Raw genomic sequence first — 23,401 nt, 5'->3', positions numbered from 1 at the left:
CGGGAGCCCGGTCCTGGGAGTCTCTGGGCTGGCGACCTGCCCGTTTGGCTGTGAGGAAACCGAGGCCGGAGCGGTGACAAGACAAGGCCCCAGGATCTCGAGGCAGAGGCAGCTGGAAGCCAGCAAGGACTCTCCCAGCCCCCAGGCCTATGGATCACAGCGGGTCGGAGGAGCAAATAGCTTTGGGGAGAGAGGTTGAAGGGACAAGAGGTTGAAGGGACAAGTTCCGGGGTGTGTGTGGGGGGGGGGGGGGCGGTGGTAGGAAGGGGGACGTGATCACAAAGGGGCCGCGTGTTTTGGCTTCCTAGTCAAGCCAGGGAATAATAAAGCAGAACGCTCACGTTTTAAAAATATAGATTTATTCTCCATTAGTAAAAAGTTCAACACTGAGAGGAAGATGCGCACGTGTCCTTTCATGCATCCGGGAGCTGGGGCTTGTCCACCGGTGTTGCTGCTCAGCATTGAGCCCTCGCTTCCGGGCCGACCCTAAGCACCTGCCCGGGTCGGTTTCCCACTGGGAGCGAGCGGGGAGTCCTAAGGGTTCCTCACAATTCTAAGCCAGCGCTCAGCTCGGGGCTGGCTGCCGAAGCGTCCCTGGCACTGCCCTGTGTCCTGGTCTGGGATCGCGATGCCCCGTCGCCGTGCTGGCGAGACCGGGTGGCGTGCGCGCACACCTGGCTTCAACACCTCAGTCAAGAAACGTGTGGTGTTTAACGCAGACTGCAGGGCAGCGGTTGAAGTTAATTTTCATTTTTGTTTTCCAAAATCAGAGGGTCCTAAACGTCCCTAAGAGCTGCCTCTGCTACAGGTGTCCTATGCCTCATCAAACCACTGCAGGCAGAAAACGAGCAGAGGCTGTTACAAAATGCCCGCGCGGCTGGGCCTTCTGTGAGGCGAGTCTTTTCAAAGTCACAGAAGTCCAGGGGCTCCCCCTGACCCCGTCAGAACCCCTCAGGACTTCCGAGCGGCCCACCATTCCGTCACCACAAGGATGCTCTTCACCTTCCGGGATGAAATCAGATTCTAAATTGCGGAAGAAATCCTCGGGTTTATGTTTTAGGACGCCACGAACACACAGAGCGAAAACTGGAGAATCTGGCCACCATGACACGGATCTTTAGAAAAATGATCACATTTAGAGCATCATCCAGACCCCTCTTGGTGTCTGCTATCAAGAGAATCAAGTCTTGCCTTAAGACTCACACACGCAGCAGTTCCATCAAAGAGCTTAAAAACAAACAACTGCTCTGGGGACACAGCGCTGGGACCAAGAGCTTCACCAGGAAATAAAGTTCCCTTCAGACCACCTCACTGTACTTCTAGAGCCTTCTGTCAGGACCACTCATTTGCTTTTTATGGAATTACATTCCACACAAGTTTCAATGGAGCAATGACTCCCTCTTGGTTCCATACGGAGAGAAGGTGTTCATTAGAAGGACAAGGGGCCCCGGGACGGGGGGCAGCGGGCGGGGAGGCTCCAGCCAAAGCCGTCTATGCGTTCCCTAGGGAGGAGTCAGCTCCCACTTTGCTATCGGCCCCCGGAGTCAGATAATGAAAACGGGCCTGTGAGGGCCAGGCTGAAAGCTGGGCGGCATTATTCAGATTTCATCTTTACCCCAAGAGTGTCCAACATCACTCCCTTCTGGGGAAACTTGGCTTTGAGAGCAGACATTTTCCCGTTTCCTCAGCCTCGCTATCGGCCTGATATTTACCATGAGGGACAAACCCCAGGAATTCCAACTGGCTCAGGGTAACACGCCATGGGGGGCAGCATGGAATCGTCACAATGAAAAAGGTCTGATGTTAGCCCGGCCGGCGAGGCTCAGGGGTCGAGTGTTGACCTATGAACCAGAAGGTCACAGTTCATTCCAGGTCAGGGCACATGCCAGGTCGTGGGCTCGATCCCCAGTAGGGGGCGTGCAGGAGGCAGCCCATGCATGATTCTCTCATCATTGATGTTCCTCTCTCTCTCCCTTCCTCTCTGAAGTCAATAAAAATGTCTATTTCTTAAAAAGGTTTGATGTTAGAGTCAGTTAAGCCTGGCTGCTCAGTTCACCCTCCTCGGCCCACGAGCCAGGGCGGAGGAGGATGGCGACAGACAGCCTGTGGCGTGTTAGGAAAACGTGAGCAGGTGGACATACTGGGGGCTCGTCCTGAAAAGAATGACTTACAACCATCACAGTGGAGTCGGGAGGATGAGCATGACGCACAGGAAGACAGGACAGATCAACACGTCCAACAGGACTGATTCCCACTCGTTCAGAACTAAATGTCAAGTGAGCAGATGCATTTAAACGAGACTCCAAATCGGTGGCGGAGAATCAGCTTCCGACCGAGCTAAGGAGTGTGCGACGTGCACATGACCTCTAAGTCCCTTAGTCGGACCTTCCTTTAGAATCAGCCTCCAAGTAAAGAAACGATCAATGTCCCATTCTCACGGGTAGGTTCGACCTCCTCGTGGTAAATACCTTAATTCACATTTTGTGATAAAAGTACACAAAAGTCTACTTTCTCCCCCTCCCCCGCTCAGGACAAACCCTGTTGGCTCAGTCACGTCAGCCACGCGGGGACTGAGCCCAGGGCCTGTCCTACTCCATCGTCCATAGTCGCACAGCTTGGCACACGGTTTCTTCCCAAACACACAGCGGGTGGAACCGGAGTGACGCAGGAGAACAGGGCGAGGTCTTTAAAAACGCACAAGTGGAATAAACATCTGCTGTAGGTTTCGTCCCATGTTCCCCAATTAAGACAAGACAGAAGTGTAGAAACCACCTCCTACTCGTAATCCCAGGAGAACAATAAAAAATGTTCGCACAGTTCTGGTCAGGCAGAATATTAAATGTGTCTTGATTATCCGTCATTAAACTTTTTAAAAAACTAGACTTATTCAGCTGCTGGAAAATATTCTCTGATTCAGGTGACAGAATAACTCTGTTTTTTGGGTTTTTTTAATAAGGTGAAAAGGAATTAAGTACCTAAGACTGTTTCCGATCAGCCACTCGAAGTGGGCTCCTCTCGCCCAAGCCTGTATTTTAAAAAATAACTTTAACATAACTTTTGGCATTAACTTACGTTTGCTCATCAGGAACACTGAAATAAATTTGTGTATCTAAATTGACAAACTTTACAAAATATTTAACGTGAGGAAGAGGTATATCTTACAGAATTATTTGGCTAGATCCTAAGGCAATCAATGAAGACAGAATTTTCTGATCGTAAATCGGACATAAGTGAATTTCTACAACATGATAATCCTCTGTCATCGGAAAGCTCGATGGAGGCAGCTATGCGATCACGCCCCGTCGTCGCTGAACTTCCATGAAAGTCGTCTGAATGAGAAAGGAACGAATTTGGTGCCTGCACCAACGTAGAATTTGTTCTGAAATTCCACCCTAAAATAAAAATTAAAAAAAATCCATGTATTAATGAAAGGCTGCGAATAACTTTCCCTACTTCCGTAAAACAGCTTCTGAGTTAAAAACAAGACTCCCTGGGCTGCGGTTGCTTCACCCCATAGTGTTCTTGGCAGAACTATTTGTACTCGGACAGAATGCACACACGTGCCCGCCCCGTGTAGGCGTGACGTGTTAGAAACACATCGCACCGCCTCACGCACTGCACGTGCGCACACGCACAGACACACACACACACACCAGCACCAGGACCTCTCCCCACCGTGGTAGCCGGGCACAGACAGAGAAACAGGCATGAAGCCTTTTACGAGATAAAGCAAGGCCCTCGGTGAACTGAGCCTGGAACACACAACCACGGGGCAGGCGTGGACTTGCTCTCGCCCGTCAGGGCTAACAGCTCAGACACAAAACAGAACGATAACGGGATCTGAACACAGGCCCCGCTGTGCGGCAGGGGAGACACAGCGGAATGAAGCACTGGATTTGGGGGGGGGGGGGGGTTATATACACACATTTGCGGGGAGGGGTTCGCTTTCCGGAAGGGGTATGCCCACGCCGAGTGCCCGCTCACCAGTGGAGGCGGATGGCGTGCAGGAAGGCAGACAGCCCCTCCATGACCAGCAGGATGAAGATGGTGAGCACGGCGAAGAGCGCCATCACCGGCAGCAGCAGCAGCACGCCGTAGGTCTTGTCCACGCGGAGGCCCACGCGCATCAGCATGGCCCACAGGACGTCGGACAGCTCTGCGGGGGCCGCGCGCGGGTTAACGTCCGTTCACGGAGCGAGTCCCCTTCGCGGCTGGCTGCGCGGGCTTCCTCCTGGCCACTCCCACTGCTGCCCACGGATCACACCCTCCTCTCCCGTGACCCGCCACCTGCTCTCACGGGAACGGACACCAGCCCCCTGACCGTGGAGCACGGAGAAGGCAGGGCACCAGGACACCAGCCCCCTGACCGTCGAGCACGGAGACGGCAGGGCACCAGGACACCAGCCCCCTGACCGTGGAGCACGGAGACGGCAGGGCACCAGGACACCAGCCCCCTGACCGTGGAGCACGGAGAAGGCAGGGCACCAGGACACCAGCCCCCTGACCGTCGAGCACGGAGACGGCAGGGCACCGGGACACCAGCCCCCTGACCGTCGAGCACGGAGACGGCAGGGCACCGGGACACCAGCCTGCCTCCCGGGAGGGCTCTGTCCCAACACAGCCTGGCCCGTGAGCGCGCTCCTCCCAGCAGCCCGGGCCAGCTTCGCTCCGGCGCCGAGAGCCGGCGCTGCGCTCCCCCCGCAATTTAAAGCGTCGCTGTGAGTTGGCCGGGTGCTGGGGGCGGGAGGTTGGGGGACACTCACGTGCGTGCGCCAGGCTGAGGGCCCAGAGCCGCAGGTAGGACGCCGTGTTGGAGATGCAGCCCAGGCAGAACTCGATGGAGTGGATCACTTGGGTCATCAGTATTTCTCCGAAGTTAAACTGCGGAGACCACGCCGCAGGGTTAGCGTCGGCGCCCGCGAGGTCCAAGCCCACTCCGCTCGGAGGGTGACGACGAGAGAGCTGGCTGCGGGGCACGGTGCAAGGACACCAGGGTGCAGGGCGGCGACTCACAGCTCTGCTCGCCAGCCCTCCCCCCACCTCGGTGTCTCACCTGGAGACGGATTATTCTCATCCTTCTCACCAAGACCATTACTATATGAAAGCTTAGTGACGAGTCTATTTTTTTATCCATTTCAGAGAGGAAAGGAGAGGGAGAGAGCGAGAGAAACATCGGTGATAAGAGTCATGGATCGGCTGCCTCCTGCACGCCCCACACTGGGGATGGAGCCCGCAACCCGGGCCTGTGCCCTGACCGGGAATCGAACCCTGACCTCCTGGTTCACAGGCCGGCGCCCCACTACTGAGCTCCACTGGCTGGCGTGGGGCGTCTATTTTATCATCAGGACGGAGAGCTTTACCTCTTCACAGGTCACCTCTCGGCAGCCGTCCTCCAGCGGGGAGCTGCCCTCCTCGATGTCCTGGCTGCCCATCAGAGACACCTCCTCCTCGCTGTCCTTCCTGACCAGCGTGTACCCACTCTAGCAACAAACAGGGAGCAGGGTCAGCGCCGTCAGAGCCCAGCCGTGACCACGCCGAGGCCAGAGCCCGCGCTTCTCCCGACGAGCCTGAGATTCTTCAGGAACACGACCGTCCTTTAACAGAAAACGAGGACTTGGCCCCCGTTAGGACAGCGATCATAGAAACATCGGGGAAGAGCGCGCGCTGGTGGGGGTGGCCGCCCCCCGCGGAGCAGCACCGGCCCCGCAGGAGGCGGCCATAGAGGCCTGGACGCCGAGGGGGAGCAGAGGTGAGCGGGTCACTCACAGCAGGTCCCGCGGGGGTCAGAGTCATGGATGCCCAGGAGAGAGGGGCCTGGAGGCCGCGGGGCGGGCAGGGCGGGGCGGTCTGCCGGGGGCCGAGGAGCGGGCAGGGCAGGGCAGGCTCCGGAGGGCCCACTCACCCTGCTGACGCCGAAGCAGCTGCGCCCGTTGTGCAGCCACAGCAGGAAGAGCGGCCTCCCCAGGAAGAGCACGGGCACGGCCAGCGCGGTCACGGCCAGCAGCAGCCGCTGCACGTGTTCCTGCGGGGGGGGCGGGGCGGGGGGGCGGTGACCACGCAGACCCCGACGGGTCATCGGCACGTTCCTCACGTTCGCAGAATCAAGCCCCACACCCCTTCACTCATAAACAAGGAGCTCAGCCCTGGCCGGTGTGGCTCAGTGGATAGAGCGTCGGTCTGCGGACTGGAGGGTCCCTGGTTCGATTCCGGCCAAGCGCACAGGCCGGGGTGGTGGGCTCGATCCCCCCCAGTGGGGGGCGTGCAGGAGGCAGCCAGTCAGTGATTCCCTCTCATCATGGATGTCTCTCTCTCTCTCTATCCCTCTCCCTTCCTCTCTGAAATCAATAAAGATACATTAAAAAATAAATTAAAAAATAAGGAGCTCAGAGCAAGCACGCCCAGGGGCCGCCTCCTGGACCCAGAGAGACTGCAGCACCGAGGACAGGGCTACAGGACGGCGAAGCCCGCAGGTTCAGGCTCCACTCGGAGGCGGCGGCCGGCGGGGGCAGGCAGGGCGGGCAGCCCTCCCTTGGAGCCGGCGCTCGGCCCTGGGCCCGCTGCCCAGGGCATCACTCAGGCACCGGGTCATGGGAGCGGGCCTCGGCCTGTGGCCCAGGTGCTCATTCTCGGACAACCTGCCTTGTCACAGAGGGAGTTTAAAGAACCTGGGAAAGTGGGGGACTGGGCAGCCCTCGGAACCCCAGTGGTACATTTACTTCCACCAGTTCTGACAGCTACTGGGGGCGGCAGGTTTGTTTTTGTTAAAATGTGTTTTTATTGATGTCAGAGAGGAAGGGGGAGGGAGAGAGAGAAACATCAATGGTGAGAGAGAATCATGGATCGGCTGCCTCCTGCACGCCCTCCAATGAGGATTGAGCCACAACCCGGGCCTGTGCCCTGACCAGGAATCGAACCGTGACCTCCTGGTTCATAGGTCGATGCCCAACCACGGAGCCACACCTGCGGGGCTGTGGCAGGGAGTCTGGATGGTACGGCCTGCCCAGCGCCCCAGCACCTGTCCAGCAGACCGGCACGCTTCTGTGGGAACACACGGAGACGCAGCCCTGTGCCCACAGGCCCGGGACGGCCCCCGCAGCACGCTGATGGCGCGGGGACAGAGGGGCTCACCTGGCCCGCGTACAGACCGCTGGTCGCCGTGCTCGGGAACAGGAACATGTTGATGAACTCGATGAGGATGCTGGGGGCCACCCTGGAGGTCTCTGCGGAGTAGACCAGCCACTTGTAGACGATCATGAAGATGAGGTACCCGAACATGCACAGCAGGAAGAGCAGCTCGGGCACGGACACCAGGTAGATGTTGAACTTCTTCCTGAAATGCCTGCAAAGAGGCCGGTCAGCCGGACAGGACCGCGCTGAGGCACCAAGTCATCCCTGGACGGCGCCTCTCGGCACGGCTCCCGCCCGACACGCAGACTCGGGGCTCCAGGGCAGCCACGGAGGGAAACGTGAGGACCGCAAAGTGGCGCGTGGGCCACAACCAGACCCGTCAGGGGAAAAGAAACACCCTCTCATCCCACCACACCAGCTCGTAAACAGAGGGCTGTCTCGCCGGCCGGTGGCTCGGTGGGTTGGAGCTTCCCCCGCACACCAAGAAGCCTGCGTTCCTAGGCTGCGGGTTCAATCCCTGGTGGGGGCAGGTACACGAGGCCACCAATCAATGTTTCTCTCTCTCTCTCTCTCATCAACAAAGATATCCTCGAGTGAGGACTACAAAAATAATAATTTTTAAACGTTTTCTAACTCATTAAAAAAAAAAAAAAGAATGAGAAAAATCAATTCTAGAAACTAAGGTCTAATTGCTGTGCTTTCCGGCCTCCTCCCTCTCATTCCCTAGAGCCCAAAACACTGCCGGCCCATGCCACGTGCTCGGCAAACATCCGCTGAGCGAACGAGCTCATGAAACTGTCAAAACGGGATCATCGGACAGAGTCACGGGACACACTCAGCCACGCCGCTGCCATCCAGAGGCAGAGTGAGCAACGCCAAGCCTGGCTTAGAGACGCGGCTTCTGAAGACCCTGCACTTACAAGTGGTTGAATATCCCCAGAACGACGCCAAAGGTCATGTGGATAATCCCCAAAATCACGGACATCTTCATCTTGAACGAGTTCAGGAAAGTGAGGCGATTGGTGGCCAAGTTCCAAATCTGAAGACCAACCAGACCAAAGGAGAAACCGTAAGGTCCCGCCGCCGCCGCGGCGACCGGAGACGTCTCCCGAACCGGAAGCAGCGGGGACCCAGCAGGAAGCAGCCTCACGCCGTCCTCCGGGGCCCTGTTCCCCCTGAGAACCGGTTCCTCAGCCCGGGCCCGGGGGACAGTGACCCTCCCTGAAAGCGCAGGCCCAGCAATGCCGGGCGCCTGTGCGTCCGGGGACAGAGCCCGGAAGTGAAGGGCGCGAGGAGAGCGGGAGGAAGGACCTGGGCTCAGCAGACAGGGCGCCCGTCCCTCTGCGGAGAGCGGGAGGGTGCCTGCGGGCCGGGCCCTGACCCCGGGCAGGGACAGACAGGGCCGTGTTACCTTCACGTACAAATATTGCGGATTAACAACAACAAAAATTGTGTTATTAGAGCATGTGCGGGCAGGTGGGTGCTGGGAATATCGGGCACCGTCCTATAAAACGACGGTCTAACCACTAGGCCGCACTCCTGAACGAATACAAAGTGACAGAATGGAGACTGTAAAGAAAAATACAGTGAGAACACAAAGCCCGTGACCCCGAGAAGCCACGGTGCCAGCCGCCCCGCCGAGGAGCCGGACGGGGGGGGGGGGGGGGGGGGGGGGGGAGGGGTTGGAGGTGGGGGGGTGCACTCACAGGATCGATGCCCAGCGGGTAAGGGCCCTGGAACACCCCGGGGACGCTCGGGTCCAGCTGCAGGACGCGGCTGCGCCGGACCACGCTGTCACTGCAACAGAGCGAGGGAGAGGAGGGTCGTGGGGGGACCTCTTCCCGCCCGACCCGGCGCCGGCTGCCCCGGCCTTACTTCCACAGCGCCATCCTCTGGCGCTCGGCGGGCGGGTGGCCGGCGCTGTACATGGCAGACACGTTCCAGCCGGAGCCGAAGAGGTTGACGGACTTGGAGAAGCAGTCGTTGTAGATGAGGCCCGTGTACACGGAGAACAGCCCCATCAGCAGCAGGATGTACCGGCCGTTGAAGAACATGCCCAGGATCTGTGCGGAGAGCGGCGTGCGGTGAGCACGGGGCCACGCGGCAGGCCGGCAGGAGCGGGGCAACGGTCACGTGACCGAGGCTGGTCGCGCCCCTTCTCAGCCACTGCCCTCAGGGCTCTGAGACCAGGCACTGCAGCCGGCCGGTGTGGCTCAGTGGCGGAGCGCCGACCTATGAACCAGGAGGTCACAGTTCGATTCCCGGTCAAGGCACGTGCCCAGGTTGCGAGCTTGATCCCAAGTAGGGGGCGTGCAGGAGGCAGCCGATCCATGCTTCTCTCATCGTTGATGTTTCTCTCTCCCCCCCCTCTCTTTCTAAAAATCAAAAAACAAAACCACCACCAAGACGCGGTCACAGAGGTCCCTGTCACAGAGGCGACCCCGCTCAGGTCTCAGCCGGGTGCGTCACGGTGACCGCCCGCCCTGACCGGCACTCAGCAGACGGCTGTGTTGGCCCCAAGAAGACGCACGCCCCCGGCTGCCCAAGAGAGGGGCGCGGCGGCTTCTTACCTCCTGGGACTGACTGAGCCGGGGGTGGTTTTCATTCACCACCAGCAGGAGGGCAAACAGGAACATCACGAAGCCGTGGCCCAGGTCCCCGAACATCACGGCGAACAGGAAGGGGAAGGTGATGATGCTGAAGAGCGCTGTGGGAGCGAGCGGGGCTCAGGGCTCTGCACCGACCCCGATCCCAGCAGGCAGCGCAGGCCCCGGGGCGGGCGGGCAGGAGCCACGCAGGACCACGCAGCAGCGGGCCTCTTCCCCCACGCGGCCCCCGCCGGACGCGCACACGCGGGCCCACCTGGGTTCACCTCCCGGTAGCTGCCCACGCCGTAGGCGTCCACGATGTTCTGAAAGCCCTCGGTGAACTTGTTGGTGCGGATCAGGGTGGGGGGCGTCTCCTTCGTCGGGATCGTGTTCATGAACGAGGCCATGGTAGCGCCGCTCTCTCTCTTTCACGTGAAAAAGAGTAAAAACAGAGAGACCGTCCAAGAGCCTTTCACCACACTGCACCCGCCAGCGAGGCTCCGTGGCTCCGGGGGCAGTACTGATCGCACCCGCCAGCTTCAAGGACAGGTTCAAGGACAGCTTCAAGGACAGGTTCAAGGACAGGTTCAAGGACAGCGGGAGAGAGGCAGGAACGGGCGGGGCCGAGTGGGCGGGGACATGGAGGGAGGAGCTGGAGGGACTCCTCCACGCAGACAGAGTCCCGGATCACCAGGAAAACTGGAATTTAGTCTTTTATCTTTTAAAAACGTTCGAGAGGCAGATCAACCAAAGGCCCGCCTGCATGTACGCGTCACCCATGGACACAGACAATAAGATATGTGGGGGGAGGGGGGCGGTGCCGGGCTGGAGGGGTCAATGGGGGAAAGGGGACATATGTAACACTTTCAACAATAAAGGTTTTAAAAAGGTAAAAATTAAAAGTAATAAAATGTTCGAGAGGCACTTGGAGACAGCGCCACCACCTCGTACACCGAAATCCAGCGTCAGCCGGCGGGCCGCCCCGAGCCCGGCCTGCAGCGTTCACCGTCCTCCAAGCACATCCACTGGCTCAGAGGGAAGGACGCCCTCACGAGCCAGCAGCACAGGGTGTGACCAGAAGGGCAGGCTTCCAGTCAATTCTGTTCCCTGAGACACAGGGGGCGGGCCCTGGGGAGCGGGCCGCCACGGCACAGCGTGAACCTCCCGAGGCCCCTCAAGGGCAGACTGTGCAACCGACAGCAACACGGAGACCCACCAACACGCTCACAACGAAGCCACGGCCCCGAGATCACAAAACACCACGTGTGGACGGACCGCGGAGCGCCCAGCCCGCCTCCCGGCCGCGGAGGCGGAGGAGCGGCGGCGTCCGGAGCCGAGCTCCCGCGGGCCCGGCTGTGGGCGCCTTACCGAGCCGTCCTCCAGCGCCCGGCGCAGGCCCTGCAGGTCGGCCTCGGGGCACCAGACCTCGGCGATGAGGCACTTGTTGGTCACGTCGAGGCTGCACATGTTGAGCATGTGGTAGATGGCTTTCATCTTCTTCACCTGGACGGCGCGGCTGTACACCGACTCGGCCGCCTTGCACAGCACCTGCCTGAGGTAGTCCTCGGTTTTGTGCAGCACCTGGGGGAGGAGCGCGCTGTGGGCGGGCGGCGGCTCTCAACTCTGCCCCTCCTGCCCTCCCCAGGGACTCTCCACGGAGGGAGGCCGAGGCCCGGCACCTGCTGCCTGGGGACAGGTGAGCAGCCTTCACGCCGCCTCCTCCTCTTCCCCCGCCTCCTCCCCCTCCTCCGGGACCCCAGGACCCAGGACCCCAGGAGGCAGGTGGAGGCCTGAGCTCAGCCCATCAGATGCCCCTGGAGCTGCCCCTCCCAGCGGGGACCCAGGGCCACAGGAAAGAGTTCGAGGTCACAGTCCCCGGGGAACACAAGGCCGGCTGGTGCAGGGAGCGCCGGGTTCCACGCAGCCCCACCTCCCAGGTCACCCCGCCAGGAAGCCCCCGGCGCTCAGTGGTCACAGCCCGCTTCTCCCCCCAGCGCCCTCCCTGCCCTCAGCACAGAAGGCACACGAGAGCCACACGCGAAGCGGGCGTGATGAAGACTTCACCGACACGGCAAGGCGACCTCCCACTGCAAAGCCGACACTAGCCATGTCCCCGCGGGCTGTCCAACACGCCACGACGGGAGGAGCGGCCTCCGGCCTCCCTGGACACCGCGACGTGCCGTCCCACCGGAGCGCGGCCGGCCTCTCACCGTGTAAAGGTCCTGGATGCGGGTGCTCAGCCCCTCCTGGATCTCGCGGCGCTCCTCGGCGGTGCTGGGGTACGGGTAGACGTGGCAGTGGTAACTGCAAGACAGAATTCCCCCGCACGCCGTCAGGACCCGGAGGGGCTGGAGGGAACGGGGGAGCGAACCTCAGGGGAGAAACTGCCCAGGGCTCCACCTGACACGGCCACGGCCACGGCCACGTGCAGCTCAGAGCACCGGGAAGGCGCAAACACTCCAACCCGATTCCTTTTCCAACCGATCTTTTTAAAAACGTTTTTAAATGTTTTTTCAAATGACTTTAGAGAGAGGGGAAGGGAGAGGGGAGACAGAAACATCAATGAATCATGATCAGCTGCCTCCTGCACGCCCCCCACTGGGGATGGAGCCCACAACCCGGGCCTGTGCCCTGACCGGGAATGAACCCTGACCTCCTGGTTCCTAGGTCGACGCTCAGCCCCTGAGCCCCGCCGGCCGGGCCCATTGATCTTTTAGGCCTCGATTTCCAAAACACACACCGAGCTGGAATGTCACTCACACGGTCTCTACTTTTAAGTTACTTTAAGAATTTCCCGGCAAGAGGCAGCTAACCAATGCGTGTTTAGAAGCGCAGTGTTGTGGCGGAGACGCCCGTGACAGCACCGGCAGCCTTGGCGCCCACTGCACTCCTCACGTGGGGAGGGACGCGGGGAGGGACGCGGGGAGGGAACGTGGGGAGGGACGCGGGGAGGGACGCGGGGAGGGACGCGGGGAGGGAACGTGGGGAGGGACGCGGGGAGGGACGCGGGGAGGGACGCGGGGAGGGACGCGGGGAGGGAACGTGGGGAGGGACGCGGGGAGGGACGCGGGGAGGGACGCGGGGAGGGACGTGGGGAGGGAGGGGCTGCTCTTACCAGTCGCAGATCTTCTTCACCTTGTGGCCGATCTGCTCGCCCCAGAAGGAGATGAGGAACACGTACCACTTGATGACTTCCCCCTGCAGGGAGGACACCCTTACTTCGGGGGCTGGAGGTGACCCCGCTCTGGCGGCTCAGCCTCTGTCCGTCCCGTCCCTCATTCCCCAGCACACACGCTGACTCCTTCCTGCGCGGCCACACCGGCAAGTTCACCGCGAAAAGCATCCCCACCCCAAAGCGAGGCCGGGCGTGTCTGGTCGTTCGGACAAGCGGTGACCAAAACCGAGTCCCCGCGGGCGGCCCCTCCGCCTCGCTCCACCTCCGGCTGCCGCGAGCGTCCGTGGCCTGGCCGGGTCCGCGCACGTCTGTGCTTTCGGGGGCGGCTCCGCTGCTGAAACGGCCGAGCGCAGAGCGGAGGCGCTGTCCCGTGCCCCCCCCCAGCAGGACGGGGACCCCCTCTCAGAGAAAACCTCGCAGGCTGAGGCCGGAGGGGACGGCGCCTCCTGGGCCGGCCGTGCTGTGGCCGTGGGAGAGGCCCTGGAATCTCCGGGGGGGGGGGGGGCCGGGAGCAGCCCCCGGGGTCCGCCTGCGCTGCGCCAGCCGCCGCGGGTCTGTGCGGGTCTGTGCTGGCCGGGTCTGTGCGGGTCTGTGCTGGCCGGGTCTGTGCTGGCCGGGTCTGTGCGGGTCTGTGCTGGCCGGGTCTGTGCGGGTCTGTGCTGGCCGGGTCTGTGCGGGTCTGTGCTGGCCGGGTCTGTGCGGGTCTGTGCTGGCCGGAGGCGACCGTGCCGCCCCCTCACCGTTTCCGGGTCCTCGAGGGACTCGTCCAGCTCAGCGTAGGTGACGATGGTGTACCCTTTGCAGACCCGCCACAGCATCCTCTCGAACGCCTCCACTTTCCCCTGGTGGATGAGGCCGGACACGAACCTACGGGGCAGCAGGCCGCGCGTCAGTGAGGGCAGCGGCCTCCCCAGCGCGGCACACGGCCGAGCACTCATTCTGCCCGGGGAAGGGACGCGGGAAGCCTCCGACTGCCGGCGCCTCCCATGCCGGGCGCCTCCATGCCGGGCACCCCCATGCCGGGCACCCCCATGCCGGGCACCTCCATGCCGGGCACCCCCATGCCGGGCACCCCCATGCCGGGCGCCTCCATGCCGGGCGCCTCCATGCCGGGCGCCTCCATGCCGGGCGCCTCCATGCTGGGCGCCCCGCATGCCGGGTGAAAGGCCCTGAGCACCCCTCCCAGTGCAGAGCTGAGCCTGGAACAGAGACCTCCCGGGACAGGAGGCACCGGGCCTCGCACCCCCCCCCCCCCCCCGGACTGTGCTCTGCGCTGACCAGCACCCAAGGCTGGAGTCTCGGTGCTCGCGTGGGAGAAGGGGGGGGGGGGCCTGCGTCTCCATCAGGTGAGAAGAAACTGGTCACCCCCAAATCTCCTCTCTCAAGTTGGGTCCCCCCAAAGGGCTACCCCTCGGGGAGTGGGCGACGGGCACCCTGCGAAGGAGCCCCCGAGTGCCGTGTTCTGCCCTCGGGCCGGCGGAAGGGGGCAGCCTCCTGGAGTCCACAGCCAGGGGGAGCCCCTCGGCGGCGGCCCGGCTCAGAGAAAACACAGGAAACCCTACAGAACCCACGCTGGGCGCGAGCGTGACGGACTCCAGGCCTGCGGGGGCCCCGGACCTGACCATGGGCACTGACGCTGGGGGACCCCCCTCAGACTGAACACTGAGCCCCGAGGCGGTGAGTGGCCAGAGGGACGTGCGCTCCTCCTGAGAAACCAGGCTCCGAGGGAACACGGCGCCACGTTCGCGTGAACGACGCGGGAAGGAGCGGGAGGAAGAGGCCGAGCGCGGGCCTGGCCGACACCTGCTCCCCCGCCGTCCACCCCGCGGGATGGCCGGACGCGCCAGGCCCAGTGCTTCGGGCTCGTGGGAGCAGCGCCGGCGCACCCGCCGCTCCCAGCCCGCGGGCCGCGGCCCAGCAGACACCCGGGAGCTCCGTGTTCCCTAAACAGCACGCACTGCCCTTCGCTCGGTCGCGGCCATGGGACGTGCCCGTCCGTCACCCCACGAGCTCGCCCTCCCCAGCGAGGGCGGCAGGGGCCCGGCCCCCGCGCGGACCTACCCCAGCTTCGCTCCCAGCCTCTGCATGGAGCTGTAGTCCAGCAAGGAGTCGCTGTCCAAGGCGGGGAACTCCTCATACGTGGGCTCAAACTACGAGAGAGGAGGCCACGGGCGTCTCGTGAGAAGGGATCCCCCACGTCTCGTCCCCAGCAGCAGTCTAGGGCGTCACTGCCACGTGGGTCTGGGTGCCACGGCCCCAGGGTAACTCGGGCAGGAAGCGCTCTCACCGAGGAAGCAGCTCACGCCCCTCCCCTCCCCTGCCGGCTCCTCGGCCACACTCACAGGACAGCGGAGTGTGATCTGGGCCCTCCCCGGCCCGGCCGGAACGTTCTGAGCCAAAGTGGTTGGGAAGGGGGGGGGGGGAGGGCGGGCTTCTCTCGGACACGCAGGCGCGCAGGGAACCGCAGGGCCTGCGCTTGGTTCTTATCGTGCACATGGTGAGGTTTCACCCCTTTCCCTCTTAGCCATTTGGAAATAAAATCTAGATTTTAGACCTGAAAGTCCTGTTCAATTCTTTCTCATGACCATAGATTTTTTTCCAACTGCAAACTAAAGCATTGCGCAAGCAGGAGGCATTGCTGCACAACCTCCGCACAGACCAGAGGGCGGAGGAGGCCGGGGCGGGGCGGTGGGGAGGGTCAATGGGGAGAAAGGGGACCTCGGTGATACTTCCAACAACAAAGATAAGTTTAAGACAAACAACAAAACCACCAGGAGCTACTGTTATTGCTGAGACCACCAACACAGGGAAGGCTCCAAGCTTTTCTCAGGTGGGAACACCCCGCTGGAAACGAGGCTGAGACCACACATCTCCCGGCAAAAGCAACACGACGCCGGCAGGAACCGGCAGGAAGTGCCGACCCCACCGAGACACGGGCTTCCCGGAGCGCGAGGCCACACCTCCACACTCCGCCTCACGAAGGTCCTGGTGACGCGCAGCATGTGCGTGTACTCGATCAGTTCCAGCAGGTTCTTCCGCAGCTTCTCCTTGTTCCTCGTGACTTCCCTCAGCTCCACCTCCAGCTTCTGCAGCTGCTCCTGCACCGGAACCGCCGCTGCTCAGGACCCGCCTCGGCGCCCGGGTGACCCCGAGCTCCTTCCGGGACCCCCCTCCCCCCGAGCAGAGCTTTTAAAAAGCCAGAGTCTAGCCAGGCCACGGGATGATGCCGCCCGCTGAGCCACACGGCCAGGTCGCCGATGGCCGTCTGGGGCAGCGCCCTCTGGCTCCGAGGGGACAGGCAGGCGAGACCAGGCAGCAGCCCCCGAGGGCGGCGTTACCTGCATTTCCAGAACCTGCTTCAGCGGCGGGGCCGGGGGGCTGGTCTCGCCCTCGGGCAGCGGGATGTCAGCTCGGTGAATCTCCTGCGCCAGATACGCTGCGAAGCCAACGCGAAGCAGTGAGACTCCACTCCGCGCCCGGGGGCACGCAGGTCGGACCCTTCTTCCCTGCTTCATCCCAACGTCCCTGCGTCGTCTGACCCTCAATGTCTGGGTCCCGTGGACTCCGAGGCCCCCCGCTGAGACCTCTCTCCAAAGGGGGCGCTGCCTGGACGAGCAGCGGGTGGTGACGACAGGGTGGCCCCGACAGTTCAGGGACGTGAACCCCGACGTTGGTAGATGAAAAGCAGCAAGTGCGGATGTAACGTCCGCCCACGTGGCCGGGCTGGCCTCCGATCGGGGAGAAGCCCGGCCCCGCTTTCCTCTCCCTGCTGGCCGGCAGCGCCCAGCGTTCCTGAAGGGACCGGGGTTCGCTCCCGTAACCAGGGCTGTCGGGTTGTCCAGAGAAACTCACCCAATATTCGCTCCAGCTCTTCACACCGCTTCACCTCACCAACGAATTTTCTTTGGAAAGAACTTACATTCTGGTTGAGCTGAGAAAAGAATCAAAAATGCTCTGTCAACACCTACAATTGAACAAGGAATTCGACGTTAAAATGTTATTGGCCAGGGTCTGGGGAACGGCGCGCCCTGGCGGACTCCCACGGCCACACTGTTCTGGAAAGGGATTTGGCAACTGTTACCAAAAGCACCTGACAGATACCCTTCCGCCCGGAAACAGCCCACGGAGAAACTTAACCCAAGCCAGACCTGTGGGTCCGGACAAAGACTTCTCTAGAAGAAACCAACACCTGGGCTCCAGAGGGGGCATTCTCAACAGGAAATGGGTTGAAGACACTACAGTCCGCACCCACCCGTGGGATTCTACTCGGCAATGAACGGGGACAAGCCTCTGACACAGTAACGTCACGGGGGCTCTCAGGAGTGACAGAAGACGACACAAACTGTGCGACCCCATTTCTATGAAACGAGCAGGGCAGGCAAACCCGGGCGGAAGGCAGAGTGAGGGCCGCAGGCTGGGATCCACCCGCTGGCGGGATGGGATGTCTGACACGGGCTCGGGACACTTTCTAAGAGTCAATGAATGTGGCGTGAAATGAGTGAGTTTCGTGGCATACATCAATAAAGTTGTACAGCCCTGACCGGTGTGGCTCAGCGGATAGAGCGTCGGCCTGCGGACTGAAAGGTTCCGGGTTCGATTCCGGTCAAGGGCATGTACGTTGGTTGCGGGCACATCCCCAGTAGGGGGTGTGCAGGAGGCAGCTGATCGATGTTTCTAACTCTATCCCTCTCCCATCTTCTCTGTAAAAAATCAATAAAATGTATTTTTTAAAAATAAAAATAAAATAAAAAATAAAGAGCTCAGGTAAAATACTGACACTGCGGTTATGGCTGTCCAGTGTCCTCGCCTTTTCCAGACACTGATGACACCCCTGGGACTTGCCTCCCATGTTCTCGGGGCCGGGGGGGCGGGAATGCAGCGAGTGGCCGGGGTTTACATCGGGGACGCGGCGTTCGCTGTTCCCACATACTCTTCCCTCAACTGCGCTCCTAATGCACAGCTCAGAACAACACACCCCATCGTAAAAGATTAGAAAATTCAGGACATGACGTGTGTGAAAAGATTAGAGATATTTTCAGGGCGGTTTTGGTCATATAAGTACACACGTGCATTTTTAAATGTTGTTTTAAAAAGAATGGTTGGCCAATATTAACCAAGAAGTTAAAGTGCTTCTTTCTAGGTATTGGAATCATAGAAGTTATCTTAGTCTTACATTTTCCAAATTTCCACAATATACTTTCCCCCACATGTATCACGTTTATAACTTAAAGAATGACAGACACCTGGTTCCCTTCAGGCGGAGGGGGGGGGGGGCTGTGGGCAGGTGGGCGTCCCGCTCCTGGAGGCATGTCCCGCCCTCTGGTGGCCGCACTGCGCAGGCGCAGCCTCCGGAGCTGACGTCAGCAGACTCGGAGCTCCTGGCATTCCGGGGATGGGGGGGGGGCGGTGCCCACCCGGTGTGTGCACCCCTCTGTCTGAGGTCAGCCCTCCCAGGCCGGTGTGAGGACCCGGGACCAGTGACGGGCGGGGCCGGGCTCAGCGGGGCCTGGAGCCGCAGGGGGGCCGCGGGGGGGGGGGGGGGAGAGATGCTGCCAGGAGGGGGGCGGCTTCGGGGACGTGGACCGGGCGGCCCCGGGGCGGAGCCACGTCGCCCGGAGCGAATGCGGGAAGTCGGCGGAGTGCAGACCCCGAATCAATGTCTTTTCGGGCCTCCAGACGGCTCAGGCCCCCGGGACCGCTCGGTGGACTGGCCGGGCCGCTGCCTCCCGTCTCCTCCGCAGTCCCGGGGTCACAGCCCCGGAGGGGAGAGGGCATCGCACACGGCTTCCTGGGAGGACGTTGGCACAGGGACTGCTGACGGGGGTGAGAGCAGGGGCAACCGGGGAGCTGGCACCCCGAAACAGACCAGCCAAGGCCTCAAGGGGGCGGGGCCACGGGGACAGCCGTAGGTGAGCACGTGATCAAGGGGGCGGGGCCACGTGGACAGCCGTAAGTGAGCACGTGATCAGCCGTAAATGAGCACGTGATCAAGGGGGCGGGGCCACGTGAACAGCCGTAAGTGAGCACGTGATCAGCCGTAAATGAGCACGTTATCAAGGGGGCGGGGCCACGTGAACAGCCGTAAGTGAGCACGTGATCAGCCGTAAGTGAGCACGTGAACAGCCGTAAGTGAGCACGTGATCAAGGGGGCGGGGCCACGTGGACATCCTTAAGTGAGCACGTGATCAGCCGTAAATGAGCACGTGATCAAGGGGGCGGGGCCACGTGGACAGCCGTAAGTGAGCACGTGATCAGCCGTAAATGAGCACGTGATCAAGGGGGCGGGGCCACGTGGACAGCCGTAAGTGAGCACGTGGACAGCCGTAAATGAGCACGTGATCAAGGGGGCGGGGCCACGTGGACAGCCGTAAGTGAGCACGTGAACAGCCGTAAGTGAGCACGTGATCAAGGGGGCGGGGCCACGTGAACAGCCGTAAATGAGCACGTGATAAAGGGGGCGGGGCCACGTAGACGGCCTTATGTGAGCACATGGACAGGGGGCGGGGCCACGTGAACAAGCGGAAGTGGGCACTTCGATGGAGACCCCAGACGCTGAGAGGCAGGAAGGACCCTCCCCTGGAGCCCTCCGAGGGAGCACAGCCCAGACACCGATTTCAGGTTCCGGCCAGAATGGGGAGAGCATGAGTCCCTGTGGGTTTGGGCCAGAAGGCCTGGGAGGAGCGGGCGGCGTGGAGGGCGTCAATGGGAGGGAAAAGGGGGCATCTGTAGTCCTTTCAACAGTAAACATAATTGTTTTTAAAAAATCCCAGCCCAGCAGGTGTGGCTCAGTGGCTGAACGCCGACCGACAAACTAGGAGGCCACGGTTCGGCTTCCGTTCATGGGGAAAGGCATTGGGCAAGAATTCTTGCGACTGTGACCAAGAAAAAATAATCAGACAACAGCTCGGCATGGAACTGCTCAAACACGAGTCTCTGCCCAAAGGTTCAGTTCTTGTTCCGTGTGTGGAGTTACTTTTTTAAACAATTCCCCACAAGGAAGACAAATCCCACTCACTTCTGGAACTCACACTGACCTGACGTAACCCCTCTCCAGCTGCTGGCGGTCAGACACCCTCTGTCCCCACAGAACTGCGTGTCAGAGGGGAGCCAGGCCCCAGCCGTCCGCCAAGCACACCGCTGCCCGGCTTCGATTCCGTCCTCCCATCAGCGCTGGGCACTCTCACCGGCCCCTGCGGTCTGAGCCACAGGAAGAGGCGATCCCGGCCCTGGCGCACAGGATCGGGGCGGACACCCCGGCCTCCCCGTCCCGCAGGTACTAACTCTGTGCTTCCTGTTACGTGGTTTCCTTTACAAAGTGTCCTTTCTCTTTCTTTTTAGGGAGGCAACATCGCCCTAATTCCAGGCCAGTGATATGAAGGCCATTGAAAGGTGGATTCATTGGAAGACTAACATTTAACCTCAGAAACTCAGCAGAGGCCTGGCCGGCGTGGCTCAGGGGCTGAGCGTCGACCTATGAACCAGGAGTTCAGGGTTTGATTCCCGGACAGGGCCCGTGCCGGGTTTTCAGGCTCGATCCCCAGTGGGAGACATAGAGGGCAGTCCATCAGTGACTCTCTCTCACATGATGCTTCTCCCTATCCCTCTCCCTTCCTTGCTCTCTAAAACCAACAAAAACCTCGCCCTCACTGGTGTGGCTCAGTGGATAGAGCGTCGGCCTGCGGACTGAAGGGTCCCTGGGTTCGATTCCGGTCAAGGGCATGTACCTTGGTTGCGGGCACATCCCCAGTAGGGGGTGTGCAGGAGGCAGCTGATCGATGTCTCTCTCTCATCGATGTTTCTAACTCTATCCCTCTCCCTTCCTCTCTGTAAAAAGTCAATAAAATATATTTTTTAAAAAACCTCTAAAACCAATAAAAACCTATATATAAAAAAAAAAAAACTGGCAGAGGCTACCTGTCGCTCTTTTTGCTAATCTCCTCCCAGTGCCGCAGCTGCGGGCCTGACGACAGGTGACAACTGTCCTGAGACTGCAGACGGTGCCCAAGTGCGACGCTCCGGCTTCCCTGAGCCCCAGGTCAGGCCAAGAACCTTGCCTTTATCCAGGTCTTCGCATAGCTGTCACCACGGAAACCCAGGCCCCGCCTCCTTCCCCTTAGGAGGACTACCCGAAAGCCAGGAAGTCAGAGGTCAGGGATCCCACCTGGTGAACAGGAGGTAAGAAACCCCAGAAAAGAGCAGGGGAATGTCAGCCGGGATGGAACTTTCTGCACCAGCATCCACACTGCTGGACAGCCGCCCAAAGACAGACAGACAGACAGACAGACACACACACACACCCAGCGCGGAAAACCGAGCCCCACACGAGGAAGAGCTGCTTTGGTTTTGGTTCTGGAAGAGGACGAACCGCACTCTCGCTTCCTCCCGCTGAGTCTCAGGCTGTAATGACACGGCGTGAAACTCGAATCTTCCGGTGATCGGGGCATTTGTTCGAGCCTCTGAGATTTAAGCCTGATCCGCCCGGGCCGAGGCTCACAGGATGGAACACATTGACCGGCTGTGCGGGAGGGGGGGCTTCCTGAGTCGGGGGCTGCGCAGCTCGGCCCAGCACCCTCCGGGTAAGTGGGTACCGGGTGCCGGAGCCCGAGGGCCACCGGGATCCAGGCAGAGCCGGGCCTGCCCTGCAGCCTCACCCGTTCCCGGGGTTTTTCCAGCTGCATCAGCACACGGTGGGGGTGTTTCCTTTGGAGGTGAAGGAACCCCCGAGAGATGAGGGGGAACCCCCCGGGGAGGAAGGCTGTGGCCCAGGAAATAAAACATCCACCTCAGTGACTTCCCGTCCCAACAGCACGTCCCAGGTCCGGCTTCACAGCCTCCCGTCCACGCCCCGATCTCCCTATCGCCTTCCTAATCGTGTGTGTGTGTGTGTGTGTGTGTGTGTGTGTGTGTGTGTGATCTCCCTATCGCCTTCCTAATCAGTGTGTGTGTGTGTGTGTGTGTGTGTGTGATCTCCCTATCGCCTTCCTAATCAGTGTGTGTGTGTGTGTGTGTGATCTCCCTATCGCCTTCCTAATCAGTGTGTGTGTGTGTGTGTGTGTGTGTGTGTGTGTGTGTGTGAGATCTCCCTATCGCCTTCCTAATCAGTGTGTGTGTGTGTGTGTCTCCTCCCAGGCCGAGCGCAACCACACCAGGACCTTGTCCTCCTGGCTCCCACCCAGGCAGTCCCAGCACCCAAGCCGGCATCTGGCACAGAGCACACACTCAACCAAGGCGTGCCGGGCCACTCAACAAACGCCTATTCGTGCCTACAACGCCAGGGGCTGTTCCGAGTCGTGGGGAATGGGGAGTGGGCCTGCGAGGAGAGGCCCTGACCCTTGGGGTGACAGTCCGTGCGTGGTGGAGACGAACAAGTGAACAGACTCACAAGACAAGTGCTCACTGTCCCTTGTCGGGGAGACAGCGTCCATTCAACCAGTACTGACGGCGCTCCGGGGCCCGGCCTGGCCGTGGCACATCTTCCCACGTCAGTGAACAAAACCGACACCAACCGCCCCCCTGGAGGAGCCCACACCTCGCCCACCGCCCGTTCAGGCTCTGGGCTCACCTGCCACCCGGTTCCCCGCATCTCCCCCAGGCCAGGTCCTTCCCATCGGGTCTGGGTCCAAACGCCACCTCCTCCGGGAAGCCCACCTGGAGCCGAGCCACCCTCACTCCCACCCCGTATTATTTTCTTTTCAGCAAACATTTTCTTGTTGGTGGGCTTAGGTGTCCGGTCTCTGTCCCCCGCCACCCCCCGGACGTCCCAGATGGACTCGGGGAGAGAGGCCTTGTCGGATGTGCTCTCCCGCCCAGCCCGGCGCCTGGCCCAGGAGCGTCGGGTGAAGCTGAGGAGGACCTCACGGGGACCCTGAGCTGGGCCGCAGCTCCGGCCGGGGCCCGGCCTCAGTTTCCCCGCCCGGGAAATGGGGACAGCGGCGCGCCCCGGGCCCCGCGCGGGCGGAAGGGAGGCCCGCGTCTCCCGGGCGACACTCACGTCTCGGAACTGGACCAGGCCCTTCTCGCCCAGGGCGCTCAGGCACTCGTAGGCCGTGCCCGACTGCAGGAAGAGCTGCGCCAGGCACATGGGCTCGCTCCGGAACAGCGACCCCATGGCGGGCGGCCCGCGTCCTGGCGGGGCCCGACGGGCGGCTCCGGGGCTCCGGGCAGCGCGGGCCCGCGCGGTCAGCCGGGGCGGCCCAGGCCTCGGGCTCCTGCTGCGGCCTGGCCGCGGCGCCGCACCATCGGGCTCCGGGCAGCTGCGGCCGCCCCCAGTCCAGCCCCCGCGGCCGCCGCTCCAGCCGCCGCCGCTGCCACCGAGCGAGGCCCCGCCCCCCGCCCTAGCCATTTCCTGTCCCGCCCCCTCCCCCGCGGCCGACCAATGGCGCCTGGAGTTGCGGCGTGCGACGGCGCCGAGGAGCCAATCAGCGCACACCCTGCGGGGGACGCGGGTGCTCTCGACGCCCCGCCGGACGCGGACGGAACCCCGCCGCTCGCCCGCCGCCTGCAGCTGTGA

General features: G+C 61.6%; 1 protein-coding gene across 1 annotated transcript; it reads right to left on the bottom strand.

The window, feature by feature from the left end:
* Window positions 1-341: 341 nt before the first annotated feature.
* Window positions 342-23,206, bottom strand: ATP6V0A2 (ATPase H+ transporting V0 subunit a2). The gene is made up of 20 exons (XM_079762493.1): window positions 22,883-23,206; window positions 16,744-16,822; window positions 16,230-16,327; window positions 15,852-15,989; window positions 14,953-15,041; window positions 13,632-13,758; window positions 12,832-12,914; window positions 11,927-12,020; window positions 11,085-11,297; window positions 9,991-10,141; window positions 9,699-9,835; window positions 9,004-9,191; window positions 8,835-8,925; window positions 8,049-8,167; window positions 7,129-7,339; window positions 5,903-6,022; window positions 5,361-5,480; window positions 4,764-4,881; window positions 3,985-4,156; window positions 342-3,392 (listed from the first exon to the last, which is right to left on the bottom strand). The coding sequence occupies exons 1-20, from the start codon at window positions 22,997-22,999 to the stop codon at window positions 3,293-3,295; spliced, it is 2,565 nt and encodes an 854-aa protein (XP_079618619.1). The 5' UTR covers window positions 23,000-23,206; the 3' UTR covers window positions 342-3,292.
* Window positions 23,207-23,401: the final 195 nt, after the last annotated feature.

The sequence above is a fragment of the Cnephaeus nilssonii genome (assembly GCF_951640355.1).
Source record: "Cnephaeus nilssonii genome assembly, chromosome: 22".
Lineage (NCBI taxonomy): Eukaryota > Metazoa > Chordata > Mammalia > Chiroptera > Vespertilionidae > Cnephaeus > Cnephaeus nilssonii.
Note: the sequence above shows the minus strand (reverse complement) of the source record. Positions and strands in the feature narration are given on the sequence as shown.

Coding starts and splice junctions, on each gene's coding strand:
- ATP6V0A2 (XM_079762493.1), bottom strand. CDS start 22,999: ATGGGGTCGCTGTTCCGGAGCGAGCCCATGTGCCTGGCGCAGCTCTTC. Junction 12,915..13,631: donor CCCTCGAGGACCCGGAAACG/GTGAGGGGGCGG, acceptor TCCTCCCTGCAG/GGGGAAGTCATCAAGTGGTA. Junction 6,023..7,128: donor GCGGTCTGTACGCGGGCCAG/GTGAGCCCCTCT, acceptor CCCCCCCCGCAG/GAACACGTGCAGCGGCTGCT.